We start from the raw sequence: 15,912 nt of genomic DNA, 5'->3' as shown, positions 1-15,912 counted from the left end.
AGATATTAATGTACTCAATCTGTTTATAGAAGCGTTGGATTTTTAAATTATAAATGTAGTAGTTGCTTCTAATAGGTTTCTGTATGGACTGGATTTATGTTGTTTTAAATTAAATATACTTGAAATTCTGCCATTCAGAATCTTTAAAACGCTGCGCCATGAATATTTGCTTCTTATTGATCAGTTTCCCTAGTTACGGTATGTGCGATGGACCCTTAATCGGTCTTTGTACCAGAATTCAGAAGGCAGTTTATCTTCCTTCTTAGTACATTTGCCGGAGCTGCAAGTTGTTCACTTGTGATGGCTTGGGTATTCTATCTCATTAGGTAATGGTTACGGCTTGGGTATTGTGTCCCATTTGGTAATGGTTTCATTTCGTACTGAAATAATATAACCATTACCTTTTAAGGTTGCTGCGTTTACTCCAGCGCAGCAGACCTGAAGCGAAAATGGCACTGATCCCTATGCGGCAGTAGCTGATATCTGCTGGAGGTGGAGATGACACTGATGCATACAGTTGCCTGCTGTCTAATGTGCCTCATTTTATGAAGAACAGAGCACTGGACAGAGAGCTGTCTCACTATGGCAAGATTATGGCCCCTATAAAAATGATACTGCTTGGGTTTAAAAACCCTAAAATAAAACAGGTAATGTCTTTCAGGAGACAAACGTTTATGTTACTGAAAGAACAGGGGGAAGTTTAGCATGGATAACAAAGATTAAATTATATATGTATTAGTTCTGAAACTTGAGGTGTTTTCATTGTGGAGTGCACGGGTACCTGAAACAGGCCTGCCCTCGAAATAAAAAACCTGGTGACATTCGGACAAGGCTAGCGGTGACCAGGTTGCTCAGGGAGTGCAGGTGGAGGAGCCTGAGAGTCAGGAAGCTGGGCAGCAGAGGCAAAAATAATGATGATTACTTGTTTATAACAGTGTTAAAAAAGAAAAAGATAGAAAGGTGAAAATGGTGAAAAAATCCTTTGGGGTGGTGAAGGTGAGTCAGTGGGAAGACAGAGCTCAGAGTCAGGGAGTCACAGCGGTGCTGGGTTCAGCCTGTCACTGCGGTGGCTCAGGACTCACAGCGGAGCCGGATTTCAATCTGGCCCTGTGGTGGTTCCCTGTTCAGGGTGGCTCCTGCCCTAGCTGTCAGGGGTCGAGTTTTGGTTGTTAATAACCTTGTAGCCTCACAAGTTTTTACAAAGGAAGATACTTGCCCCACATGTCATCCAGTTCCTATCCAGTTTTAAATAACTTTAGCATAACTGAGGCAGAAGTGTTAAAGGGACGGAGCTCTTAAAATAAACAAATCCCCTGGGCCGGATGAGATCTCCCGAACCGCAATGTGGAAGTTTTACAAACCGCTAACCAAGATCATGCAGCAGTCTTCAACACAGGGGTTACCGACAGACTGGAAAATTACAAACGTAATACCGATCCACAAAAAGGGAAACAAAACTATTTATTTATTTTCTATTATATGTCTTTTATGGAAACTATAATAAGATCCAAAATGGAAAATTACCTATATGGTAACAGGGTACTGGGAGACAGTCAACATGGCAAGCAACTAACTTGCTTGATTTTTTTGTTACATCGAGCAACATAACATGGTTTAGCAAAGTCCCCACACAAAAGATTAATTCTTGGGATTTGTACATGTGCATTAGAAAACAGAAAGTACTGATTAGAGGAAAAACTCAGAATGTTAACCAGAACAGGGATTATTAGGAAACTACATTAACTTTACTGGTATAGTAACAAACTTGGAGACGACACAAAAGTAGGAGGAGTGGCAAACACTTTGCTGCAGCAAAGGTTTTCAAAATGATTCATAGAACTGGGCAGACACATGGCAAATGACATTTAATAGAGAAAAGTGTAAGGTACTGCACGCAAAATAAAAAATGTACATTATAAATATCATATGGGAGAGTATTGAAATTGGAGAAGGAATCAATGAAAAAGACCTGTGCTCAGAAATTCTTCATCTAGCCAATGTGAGGAAGCTATAAAAAAGGCTAACAAGATACTCGGATACATTGTGAAAAGTGTTGAATTTAAATCAAGGGAAGTAATTTAAAACTGTACAATGCACTTGTAAGACATCATCTTGAATATTGTGTGCAGTTCTGGTCACCTCGCTATTTGCTGCTCTAGAAAGAGTGCAAAGAAGAGCAACCAGAATTATTCCGGGTTTAAAAGTTTCACATGCAACAGGCTAAAAGAATTGAATCTGTTTAGTCTTGAAGGGAAAACACTTAAGTATGCATGCACTAAAATTCTAAAATATTGAAGTGTCAACCCAGGGGACTTTTTCAGCCTGACAAGTACCAGGGGTCACAAATGGAGTTTAGAAAAAGGGGCATTCAGAACAGAAAATAGGAGACAACTTTTTTACACAGAGAATTGGAGGGTCTGGAATCAACTCCCCAGTAATGTTGTTGAAGCTGACACCCTGGGATCCTTCAAGAAGCTGCTTGATGAGATTTTGGGATCAATAAGCTACTAACAACCAAACGAGCAAGATGGGCCGAATGGCCTCCTCTCGTTTGTAAATGTTCTTATAGGTCCCGGGGCGGCCAACGGTTTTCTCCCGAAAGGACCGGTCTTCTCGGCAAGTTTTTGGCATCATGTTGGCTTTACAATATAATCTTCAAACTTCACATATATATTAAACATTACAGAACTGAAGATGTATTGTTAGTACATCGTTTTTATTATTTAATTTGATATAGTGCTAATGAGTGAAGTTGGTACATAATACGTTGTTTATTACAGTCACAAGTGTGGCAGCAACACTTTTTTGTTACATAGCAACTAACCAGAAAATCATATCCACCCTTACTTTACTGTGCATTTGGGACTCGAGTTACAGAAGCTTGGAAACCATTAACTTTACTTTGAACAGGACCAGCTTCTGTTTTGTTCATAATGGCAGAAAAAAATAGCGACAAAGAAAATCTGAAGATGAATATCGATCGAACCTTTTACCAGAGTGGGAGAGTAATGTATGTATTTATTTGTTGAATGCAGTAGAAAACTCCTGTGCCTTATTTGCCAGTGCCCAATTGCATAAAACATATTAAGTATTTCACTTAAGTGTATTTTTCATTTAGCTAAGGGAACAACTTAAGGGTGTTTCACAAAACATCTTAACTGCTCTCCTTAGCTAAGGGAAAACACTTAAGTATGAATGGACTATTTAAAATTTCAACCAATAGGCGAGTAGCTTACTGTACTCTGTAAATCCCTGTCTCCATGGCACATTCGAGGAAAAACTATGGCTAAAAAAAAAAAAAAAAAAAAAAAAAAAATAGAAACCCAAACTGGAAGGAAAAACTACTATAATGGAGGAATATAATAAAAGAAAGCAAATAATAACAGGCAGACTATGTCTGAATTTGACAACTGCCATGATGCAGAAGACGAGATTAAAAAAAAATAGATATATATTCTGATTTCAGAAGAGCATCACAAAAACAGGTAAATCTACAAAAAATGTACACTAAACATATTTGTTTAAATAATTTGTATGGCTGTGTTCGCAAGAAAAGTGAGAGCAGTAGCTTGTATTTAGCAGAATTAACCATTAATCTCACTTAAGATGTTATGCAACAGGCCAAATGTGTGGTTTGTTTTTTTGGGTTTTTTTTTAAAGTATACATTTGTATAGTATTAAAAAGCCACCAGTTGCGAAAAACAAAGTGCTACCGCTGTACTTGAAGAACAGGGAGCAATGCATGATTCTTTCTTGTTTTGGCTTGTTAATCTGCTTCCAGCATTATACGGGCATTTAAAGGCAGCATTTGGGTCAAATCAATAGTTTGTTATTAATTACTTGTCATCCATTATATCCAAAAGATTTTCTCTCTGCACATCCTTCTGCTAAGTGTGGCTCTGTCCCCTTCATTATCCAAAAACGATGCCATACTGTTTTTTCGATTTCTCAATAGGACATTTAAGTATTTTCACTTAATTATCCCCTAAAGTCGTTTTGTGCAACGGTTAACTAACTTAAGGGAAATACTTAAATACAAATATTACTTAAGTAGAACATTTGGGAAAACTAAGGGAGGAATTTCACTTAAGGTGTTATGCAACCGGTCACTTGCCTTTATGTTGCAGTTCAAATCTGCAGCGTTATTTCACTACAAACCATGCCCGCATTGACAAAGAATTTCCAAAAGATTCTGAACTTCTGTCTTTAAAAGTTAACGCTAGAACCGCCACGTTAGTCATGCGTTATGTGTGCTAATTTCCATTTAAATATGGTGTTTCTGCTGTGCAAATGTTAGATATTATGTTAATGAATACATCTTTTCAGTTTTATCTGGAAGTTTGTATTTCATTTTCATATTGGAGTTGATTAAAATGTACTCGTCAAAATGACTGCTGCCGGTAAAAAGCAAAAGGATAAACAGACGCAAATGTTGACCAAATTTTCCAAACAATCTAAGACTGCAATTCTAGCCTACTCCTAACAAGTGGCATGGAACATTGCCCATGCAAACCAAAAAAAAAAAAAAAAAAAAAAAAAAAAAAAAAACAACTCTGAAGGTGAGTTTGTGAAAACTTGCCTTAGGGATGTTATTGCCGTCCTATGTCCAAACAACAATCAACTGCAAAAGCAAATTTCAGACTCTCACATCACATGTTAGGACATATCCATCTCAGATCTAAATAGTGCCAACCAGTTCGGTTCATTGGAAGGGTTCTGTTAGATTGCAGAGCCTTACTTTCCCTTGGGGTTTTACATTTTTTTTTAAATAAAAATTTAGTAGTTGCAAATTGATTTTACCCCGCGTTTCTCCCAATTTGGAATATCCAATTGTATTTTAGACTCAGCTCACCGCTACCACCCCTGCACTGACTCGGGAATGTCGAAGAAGAACACACTCTGTCCTCCCAAGCGATTGCCATCAGCCGATTGCTTCTTTTCACTCTGCAGGCCAGCCATGCAACCAACTCAGAGCTACAGCGTTGGAGGACAGTGCAGCTCTAGGCAGCTTACAGGCAAGCCCGCATGCACCCAGCCAGTCTGCAGGGGTCACTGGTGCATGGTGAGCTGAGGACACCCTGGCCGACTTTACCTCCCCATTGTCCGCCATCCCCCCCATAGCCTGGACTCGAATCCGCGACCTCCAGGTGATAGGGCGCATCATGCACTTCATACGGAGTGCCTTTACCGGATGCGCCATTTGGGACCCCAGGTTTTACATTCTTTAAAGCATTTTTTTTTGAAGCTGCAATTGCCTGAGGGGCAGCCGATGTACCCTTCTCTGGTAGTGACTCCCTCGGTCTGCGAGGAGAGGGAAGAGACAGGGAAGCTGCTGACTTAAGGATTTTAGAAATGTATGTTTTAAAACTTTAGAGAAAAAACAACTGTACAGTGTGTGTGTGAAGGTGTGCATGTTTAAGCAGCTAACAGGTCGGGCTGACACTAGCTGGAGAGCACTCCTGTCTGTCTCTGTCTGTCTCCCCTGTCTGGAGATCACTGTGTAAGCCACCTATCCCAAAACATCTGGGAGATATACAGTGGAGGATCCTGCATGGGATTATTTGTACAAATAAATCTGTGAGTAAAACAGATCCTAAAATAGTAGAGCAGTGCCCTTTTTGTATTGAAAGAGACACTTATTCCAATTTTTTATTTATTATGGAACATACTCCCTGCTGTGGGTTTTGTTTTTGGTTAATTTTGTTGTGGGCCAAACCAAACTTGCCATCCCACAAGGCAAAGACAACGCATTGTGTATTTTAAGGGTATTGGTTGTCAGTAGATTAAAAATTGAATATGCATTTTATAAAATGACTGGCGACTTGCAAAGATCTAAAATAAAATGATGCTCTTTGTGAACTCAATGAAGAAAATCAATTATATATTACTTTTTGAAAAGGTTTTTTCTTTGTATCTTTGATATTTATTAAATTTTATTTTTGTTTATAGGATTTATATAGAGAGCTTTAACAAGTAAAAAAAAAGTGGGCTCACCTGTCTGCTCTCTCTTCTCTCTCGCTCGCTCTCTTTTTCAGAAATGTCCCGTGATCGCCCGCGGCTCCATGCAGCCCTGGAGGTGGCATCAGCAGCTGTAGCTCAGGTATACCAGGATCAGGCCTTTGTCCTGTGGTTTATTCTTTTGTTTTTACAGAATCGTAGGTTTTAGTCCATATGGGGCTGTCTGTAAGTACTGATACATGTGAACTTCACCCGCTTCACACGGTTTGTATTCACAGAGGATAGAAGCAGATGAGCTGCTTTTCTGACCGTCGTCGAATATTATGCTCTGAGTTTCCTAATGGTAGGTTTAAGACATGTTCAGTATCGTTTAGAAACACATAATCATTGGGGACTTCGCTAACAGGTGCTTAGAGCTAAATTACATCATTTCCATTTTCTCAGTTAAGCTGCAGGAAATTTAGCTGCATTCACAATTGTATACACAAGTTTGGCAAAACCCTAAACGCACTTTAAAGATTAAGAGGACAGGATAGTGCTTTTTCTTTATGTTGTGGGAGTTGAATGACATTTAATGTAACTTTAAAATTGCTGCTTTTCTATTATATGTATACTGTTATTTAAATATGTTATTTAAATGGTCTGACTGTGGCAGTTGTATGTTTGACATGCTATACATATTGTGGTTTGTTCTTTTTTTCTGCTATGTACTGTTCAGCGCTTTGTGATACTTTTGTATAAAAGTTCTATATAAATGCAATAAATAAATAAATAAATAAATAAATAGATAGGACGGGTCAAGATACCTGACAGCCTGGCTCCTATAGGAGACCTTGACTCTTGGAACAGCATGTTTTAAAGCAGACACCTTCAAACATAGTGATTAACTGATGGAAATAGAAGACAATGCAAGTATTCAGGAAGTTTGAACAAAATAGCCCTGTTACACAAACAAAGTCAGATTGGCCCTTGGTTTGGCTCACTTGGTAAAGCACGGCTGTTTGGTGTGCAGGGTGGGTCATACCGTCAGAGGAGTGCAGAGGAGCTGTGCCAGGTCACTGGTCTTCACGGGATTCCACAGGGATAGTCACATTGGCTCTGGCACTCCCACAGGATACAGAGGCACCTATAGGGCTGGCTGGAAGCTCTTTTACATCTGCTCTTGAGCTCCTGGCTTGGGGATCGGAGGATGTTCACTGACCATCAATTCTTCTGAGCTGTTTTGGGGAATTGCTGAGTTGGGGAAATAATCATAAATGGTGGGGGGAAAAAGTCTCCTGGTCTCCAGCAAAGCAAATTCAGAATTTGGAAGTTGTTCATCTGGAGCATTTGTTGCCCTGTGATTGATTGTCTGTGTCTCTGCAGGAGGAAGAGGGCGAGGATGGCAGCGGCACTCTGGATCTATACCAGCAGAGTCTGGGGGAGCTGCTGCTCATGCTGGCTGGTATGACATGTTTAAGGAATAAACATAGAATGAGCCAATAATGCCTGAAAGTGGAGGGAGTACCATTATTAACAAGGAACCTGCTACGAGGTAGTAGAACGAGACAATAAAACCTGAAAGTGGAGGGAATACCATTATTAACAAGGAATCTGCCACAGCAATTGCATTATCACTATTATACTATTACAGTCATTCCATGCCAACTCAACCAGAAAAGGGGCATTTTGTTGCCTGCCCGTCTCAGATTTTGCTAGAAAAATTCACCGGGGGGGTTTGGGCCCGCTGAGTTCATAAATACTACTAATCTTTTTTGTTTTTTAATTTCCCCTTAGTGAAGTTTTGGTAGTTTCAAATGTGTCAATGCAACAAAGAAATCTAAGTTCCATACGCAAGTTCATAACCTCTCCGCTCCAAACTAGTGCCACTGGAGCACACCCTGTCACGTTTTACTCTAGATCTAACCCCAGACAATGCAAAACTGAAGAATAACGGCAATTCTTTAGGCATGTCTCACCAAATTGGCCATAATCAGTGCTAGAATGCACTACAAATGCAACTTCAAAAATATGCCAAAAATGCAAAATGTTTTGCTTGATTCTTGCAGATCTCATCAGCATCTATCCAAAAATATCTTTGGGTAATTTTGGAGCCCCCCCACATGAGTTATTTGGCTTAAACTTGGCAGAAATACCAGAAATTCTAATTTCAGAGGGGGTTAATGACCAGTGTGGGGACTTTGAAACCAAAAGTGTTTCACAAATTTGGAAGACTGGTCCTTAAGGTTCTTACAGCAATACTAACATTTTAGGACCTGCATCCCCTACCGGGTTAAGGTTTGGGCTGAAGTTCGAATAAAACTTGTCACTTACACCTCGTCTGTTAATTTGCCAAAAGTGAGCAGGGTGCTCCTGGTATTTTTTTTTTGTTCGAAAGCCCTATTCATTACGAGTTGAATGAGGTGCTGCACATGATGGTAGCATCTAAGTTGAGCCCAGGGTGTCAGGCTCACTTTTGCACTTTAGGTTGACCTTTGCCAGGTCACAGCTCAAAGGGGAAATTAAAAACAAAATGATTACGCCCCTAGGTGAATTTTTCTAGCAGAAGCTGAAATGGTCGGGCATTGGCTCTGGTTGAGTTGCTATGGAATGATCCATTGTTATTTTTGTTTACATTTGTGTGTCTGACATTGCAGTACCCTGTGAAGACCTGTTTGAGAACAGGGCTTGTGTTAACCTGTTTGAGAGTGGGGATAGGCGTCCCTGTGAAGTGTTAACCTGTTTGAGAGCAGGGATAGGCGTCCCTGTGAAGTGTTAACCTGTTTGAGAGTGGGGATAGGCGTCCCTGTGAAGTGTTAACCTGTTTGAGAGTGGGGATAGGCGTCCCTGTGAAGTGTTAACCTGTTTAAGAGCGGGGATAGGCTTTGTCAATAAAACACGATCAACACACCTCCAGTCCATTTGGTGACTGAATTAATCCTGGGTTCACGTTTGTGTTTGGTGACTGATTTAATCCTGGGTTCACGTTCATGTTTGGTGACTGATTTAATCCTGGGTTCACGTTTGTGTTTGGTGACTGATTTAATCCTGGGTTCACGTTCATGTTTGGTGACAGATTTAATCCTGGGTTCACGTTAATGTTTGGTGATCTATTTAATCCTGGGTTCACGTTCGTGTTTGGTGACTGATTTATCCTGGGTTCACATTCATGTTTGGTGACTGATTTAATCCTGGGTTCACGTTTATGTTTGGACATGTTCACGTTTATGTTTGAAAATTGCAAACGTAATACCGATCCACAAAAAGGGAAAGAAAACTGAACCAGGTAACTACAGACCAGTAAGCCTGACTTCTATTATATGCAAACTTATGGAAACTATAATAAGATCCAAAATTGAAAATTATCTATATGGTAACAGTGTCCTGGGAGACAGTCAACATGGTTTTAGAAAAGGGAAATCGTGTCTAACTAACTTACTTGTTTTTTTTGAGGATGCAACATCGATAATGGATAATTGCAAAGCATATGACATGGTTTATTTAGATTTCCAGAAAGCTTTTGACAAAGTCCTACATAAAAGATTAATTCTCAAACTGAACACAGTAAGGATTCAAGGAAACACATGTACATGATAGGGAGTGGTTAACATGTAGAAAACAGAAAGTGCTGATTAGAGGAGAAAGCTCAAAATGAAGTAACCAGTGCTGTACCTCAGGGATCAGTATTAGGTCCTCTGCTATTCCTAATCTACATTAATGATTTAGATTCTGGTATAGTAAGCAAACTTGTTAAATTTGCAGATGACACAAAAATAGGAGGAGTGGCAAACTGTTGCAGCAGCAAAGGTCATTCAAAATGATCTAGACAAGATTCAGAACTGGGCAGACACATGGCAAATGACATTTAATAGAGAAAAGTGTAAGGTACTGCACACAGGAAATAAAAATGTACATTATAAATATCATATGGGAGATACTGAAATTGAAGGAATCTATGAAAAAGACCTAGGAGTTTTTGTTGACTCAGAAATGTCTTCATCTAGACAATGTGGGGAAGCTATAAAAAAGGTCAACAAGATGCTCAGATACATTGTGAAAAGTGTTGAATTTAAATCAAGGGAAGTAATGTTAAAACTATACAATACATTAGTAAGACCTCATCTTGAATATTATGTTCAGTTCTGGTCACCTCGCTATAAAAAAGATATTGCTGCTGTAGAAAGAGTGCAAACAAGAGCGAACAGAATTATTCCGGGTTTAAAAGGCATGTCATATGCAGACAGGCTAAAAGAATTGAATCTGTTCAGTCTTGAACAAAGAAGACTACGTGGCGACCTAATTCAAGCATTCAAAATTCTAAAAGGTATTGACAGTGTCGACCCAAGGGACTTTTTTGACAGCAAAGCCTTTCTTTAAGGCCACTTCAGTATAAAGAGAAATTTCCAAGTGTTAAACATTTTTCAAAAGGTTAACCATTGTCAAAAACATGCATGTAATGTAGAAGTCCGCTGGAGTGTTTCAGCTGGATGTGTGCAGTGTTAGGTTATTTATTCAATATTTATTTATTTATTTATTTATTTATGCCTTTCCATATGTACAGAATGCATTGTTCACATGATGTTTGCATTTAACAAAAGCAATGTTATTTTGATTCTTGCACCCCTGCATGTATAAACGTTATACGGTTTGCTGCAGCAAACCACAACTCAACGGCTGCTATTTATTTGAACAATGTCACACGACTCTCACAATGTATAATGTTGTAGATCTTGCAACAAATATTTAAATTAGTATATTGCAGCTCTCTTCATTAACATATTTTCTCTCAGTACATACGACACAATGTTTACTTTAAGTGTCGCAATGAAAATGCAAATTGAAGTATGTTTGCACTGCGACTGGTCCATCTTAGTACCATCTACCCCGGAATCTGAAAACAAGAAAGGTTTGCAGAAATTGATCAATAAAGTGCTGATATATTTTTGATAATACAATTTCTACAGTATTCATGTGTTAAAGTTCTGTGTTCCTTCATAAGTATGGCCATCCCCTATTAACCCACATTTTTCTGATCCCAGGCTGGCCTTATAGCGAGGTTTTATTGACTGTATAGTATGTAGGCGAGACAGGTGGACATAGATATTTTTGGATTAAACTCCATCATTTTCTCCTGGGTTTTAATAGATTTTTCCAGGTTTAAGCAGGCTTAATTTTAATACATATGCATATAATTAAAATATAATTTCCCAGACACTTCACAGATACAACATTAGTGGCATTGCATTTACAGTTATGTACAGTGGCTCTCAAATGTGTTCACCCCTCTTGGACTTTTCCACATTTTATTGTGTTGCAACATGGAGTCAAAATGGATTTAATTAGGAGTTTTTGCCACTGATCAACACAAAAAAAGTCCATAATGTCAAAGTGAAAAATAAAATCTACAAATTGTTCTAAATTAATTACAAAACAGAAAATTATTGATTGTATAAGTATTCACCCCCTTGAGTCAATATTTGGTAGAGGCACCTTTGGCAACAATTATAGCCATGAGTCTATTTGGATAAGTCTCTACCAGCTTTGCATATCTGGACACTGCAGTTTTTACCCATTTTTCTTTGCAAAATTGCTCAAGCTCTGTCAAGTTGGATGGGGACCTTTGGTTAACAGCAATTTTCAACTCTTTCCGCATATTGTCAATTACATTGAGGTCCGGGCTTTGACGGCCACTCCAGGACATTGACATTTTTGTTTTTAAGCCACTCCAATGTGGCTTTGGCTGTATGTTTGGGGTCATCCTGCTGGAAGATGAATCTTCTCCCAAGTCCCAGGTCTATTTTGGTCTGATCAGACCATAGAATCTTCTTCCACTTGGTCTCAGAGTCTCCCACATTCCTTCTGGCAAGCTCTAGCTGAGATTTGATGCAAGTTTTTTTTCAACAATGGCTTTCTTTTTGCCACTCTCCCATAAAGGCCAGTTTTGTGAAGCATGAGCTATTGTTGCTGTATGCACAGTGTCTCACAGCTCAGCCGTGGAAGACTGTAACTCCTTTTGAGTTGCCATAGGCCTCTTGGTTGCCTCCCACAAAAAGCAATGACCAAACCACCAGCAGTTCAGCAGCAGCCCTAGGGGTTTGCTATCACAGGTCCAGGGCCCTTATTAAGGGAGCCAACTGGATTACTAGTGACTAAGCACCACAGACATCTGAAAAGAGGTCCGGTGGGAGTCGACGCCCTTGCACACGAGTGGCCGAGGACTGTCCTTTGTGCCTTTCCAGGTAGCATTGCTACCGATGTGCCTGGAGAAAATCAGGCAGGAATGAGCCAGGGTGCTTTTAGTGGCCCCGTACTGGCCCAGGAGAATGTGGTTCTCCACGCTGGTGCAGCTGTTGCGCCACCAGAATTGACAATTGCCCACATGCTATAATCTGCTAGGCCCAGGGGATATTGTGGCAGCTCTGGGTGTGGCCCCTGAATGGCTCTGGTTTAGCCAGTTAGGCTTGTCGCAGAGAGTCATGTAGACTCTCCAAGATGCGAAAGCTGCTTCAATGCACTCTCAGTATGGATACAAGATACAAGGGGGGCGTATTCCAAACTTGGTGCTTGGCACGGCACAATTGATCCCACTACTTGTCCAATTCCAGCTAAGAACCAAGGTCAAGCTTTATCAAAAACGGAAGCTGTCCAATTGGACAAGATTGCTTACGAACAAGCTAACTTGCTCCATCCAGAGATGGTCACAGGTCATTCCACCAGGGGTCTTGCTACCTCTTGGGTATTGTTTCAGGGTGCATCAGTCTGTGCAATTTGCAGTGCAGTGGTGTGGGCCACTTCTCACACCTTCACAGGATTTTACAGGCTTAATGTCCTGGACCCTGCCTTTGGAACCAGAGTGTTGACAGCGGCGTCTCAGCTGTATTCAGAAGCACATGCATGAGGTAATTCTACATTCTGTGGACATTACCATGCCTTATAAGTATGGCAAACCATTGGTCTCGCCAAAATGGCGGTTCTGCAAGTCATGTCCTTGCGACAGCTTGGGTATACTTACCCATTGTGAAGTGGAATACATTTCGTACTTGAGTTATATGCAGTAGGCTGAAGAAAATGTATGGCACTTTTAATAACTGATGATTAAGACTTTTCTTTACTAAAATCGGGAGACTTGTACATATGCACACGATGGATGCAGGCTATCTTCATTGGACTTGTGCATGTGCACATGATGGGTGCAGGGCACAGTGATCTTTTTCATGATACTGATTGACTTGTATTTCTGGTCATGGACCGGCATTTATTCAAACGAATGTCTTTGCTTGTACTGTCTGTGTCACGTTGTTCTTATTAGGTTGGTGTTTATAAGCGGAGCCATCGCATTAAGAACATAAGAAAGTTTACAAATGAGAGGAGGCCTTCTGCCCATCTTGTTGTTTGGTTGAGTTGCTTATTGATCCAGAATCTCATCAAGCACCTTCTTGAAGGATACCAGGGTGTCAGCTTCAACAACATTACTGGAGAGTTGGTTCCAGACCATCACAATTGTGTGTGTAAAAAAGTGCCTATTATCTGTCTTGAAAGCCCATTTATCTAATCTCCATTTGTGAACCTCGGTCCTTGTTTCTTTTACAGGTCAAAAAAGCCTCTTTGGTCAACATTGTCAATACCTTTTAGAATTTTGAATGCTTGAATGAGGTCGTCACGTAGTCTTCTTTGTTCAAGACTGAATAGATTCAGTTCTTTTAGCCTGTCTGCATATGACATGCCTTTTAAACCCAGAATAATTCTGGTCGCTCTTCTTTGCACTCTTTCTAGAGCAGCAATATCCTTTTTGTAGCGAGGTGACCAGAACTGAACACAATATTCTAGATGAGGTCTTATTAATGAATTGCACAGTTTTAACATTACTTCCCTTGATTTAAATTCAACACTTTTCACAATATATCTGAGCATCTTGTTTTATAGTTTCCCCACATTGTCTGGATGAAGACATTTCTGAGTCAACATAAACTCCTAGGTCTTTTTCATAGATTCCTTCTTCAATTTCAGTAATCTCCCTTATGATATTTATAATGCACATTTTTATTGCCTGGGTGTAGTATCTTACCCTTTCCTCTATTAAATGTAATTTTCCATGTGTCTGCCCAGTTCTGAATCTTGTTTAGATCATTTTTAAGAGACTGTTGCATGATCTTGGTTAGCGGTTTGTAAATAGCTTCTTTCATTGTACTATTGGGAGGATCTCATCCAGCCCAAACTGCTTTGTACTTTTCCACGACTGTACTTCTTCCACGCTATCGCTTCCATTCGCTTACATATATGAGATGTGGTACCCGGTCTCTCTTATTTCTATTCATTTTTATCTCCTGCTGTTTATGAATTCCCCTGTGAAGGTGATATAATGGAGGTGGCCGTACATTAGTATGTCCCACTTCACACATTACAGCATATACTGTATCTGAAGACCCGCCTGTCCAATTGAACCTGCTATTCGCGTTATCTAGCTTGCGTTATTGGGAATATCATATTCTGTGCATATACAGCAAGATTAGATTACTTGTTCTCAAAGTGGTTATTTACAGATTTCTAGATATTTTAGCATTGTAAAGTAATCTTTATTATGCAAACTGTAGGTCTGTGGTAATCATTTATTTTTTACTTGCAATCACATGTAAACTGTTGACAGAAATCCAATAACATTTTTGTCTTTGTGTTAAAATCTTTTTGTTTGTGGTTTTGCTATACGTATTTGGGCCCAGTGCCAAAAGTCTGTAATTGGTTAAAGAGGTGGATTTTACAGGCTTCTCCAGGGTCCCATGTTCTGTCGCATTTATACAGATCTGCTTAACCAATTGAGATGAAACCTGGTAAGATCATTCTTTAGCAAAAGTTACTGCGATTCTGCTGGTATATAGAGATGCCTGTTCCTCTGTCTTTATGTACATGCAGATAATTATCTCCCACATGTTTACTAACATATAAAGAACTGCTTAACTAGTTGGAATTAAGCTTTGTTATTGAGAGGATCGGACTCTTGGGTTACATGGAGGAACTTGTCTGAGCCTCGATGCCATACCCTGTACATATGAAGGTGCTGGTGATTTGCTGTTTCATACCCTGTACATGTGGAGATGCTAGTGGTTTGCTGGTTCATACCCTGTACATGGGGAGATGCTGGTGATTTGCTGTCTCATACCCTGTACATGGGGAGATGCTGGTGGTTTGCTGTTTCATACCCTGTACATGGGGAGATGCTGGTGGTTTGCTGTTTCATACTGTACATGGGGAGATGCTGGTGGTTTGCTGTTTCATACCCTGTACATGGGGAGATGCTGGTGGTTTGCTGTTTCATACCCTGTACATGTGGAGATGCTGGTGGTTTGCTGTTTCATACCCTGTACATGGGGAGATGCTGGTGGTTTGCTGTTTCATACTGTACATGGGGAGATGCTAGTGATTTGCTGTCTCATACCCTGTACATGGGGAGATGCTGGTGGTTTGCTGTTTCATACATTTGCTGTCTCATACCCTGTACATGGGGAGATGCTGGTGGTTTGCTGTTTCATACCCTGTACATGGGGAGATGCTAGTGATTTGCTGTCTCATACCCTGTACATGGGGAGATGCTGGTGGTTTGCTGTTTCATACTGTACATGGGGAGATGCTGGTGGTTTGGGGTTTCATACCCTGTACATGGGGAGATGCTGGTGGTTTGCTGTTTCATGCTCTGATTTCACATTTACAGCCATAGCAGGGGGTGAATTTTACCAACATACTTATTATTTTTTAAGCATAATCACATTTCAGAAACAAGCAATCACAGGGGGGGGGGGGGGGTGGGGGGGGGGGGGGGTTATGTTTTACAAAATATAAATATATTTCATTTTAAAGCTATTCCTGAGTCAATCTCAATTTGTGTGTTTATAAATTAGTAAGTTGTGTGTAGGGTGTCTCTTATTATATTCATTTTGCACAGTTTGAGCTTTGCGGTCCTCAAGATTACATCTCTTATAGACT

At 40.0% G+C, this 15,912-nt stretch overlaps 1 protein-coding gene across 2 annotated transcripts in view; it reads left to right on the top strand.

The window, feature by feature from the left end:
- The window catches only part of ulk3 (unc-51 like kinase 3), a 92,623-nt gene that overhangs the window by 63,477 nt on the left and 13,234 nt on the right, over positions 1–15,912 (top strand). For both annotated transcript variants that reach the window (XM_041226053.1, XM_041226052.1), the window contains 2 exons: positions 6,036–6,100; positions 7,324–7,402. In XM_041226053.1, the coding sequence (XP_041081987.1) occupies positions 6,036–6,100; positions 7,324–7,402 (144 nt within the window). The remainder of the gene's footprint in view (positions 1–6,035; positions 6,101–7,323; positions 7,403–15,912) is intronic.

This window comes from Polyodon spathula, chromosome 24 (genome assembly GCF_017654505.1).
Source record: "Polyodon spathula isolate WHYD16114869_AA chromosome 24, ASM1765450v1, whole genome shotgun sequence".
In the NCBI taxonomy this organism is placed as follows: domain Eukaryota; kingdom Metazoa; phylum Chordata; class Actinopteri; order Acipenseriformes; family Polyodontidae; genus Polyodon; species Polyodon spathula.
The sequence above is the reverse complement of the archived record's forward strand: the minus strand, read 5'-3'. Positions and strand labels throughout refer to the sequence as shown.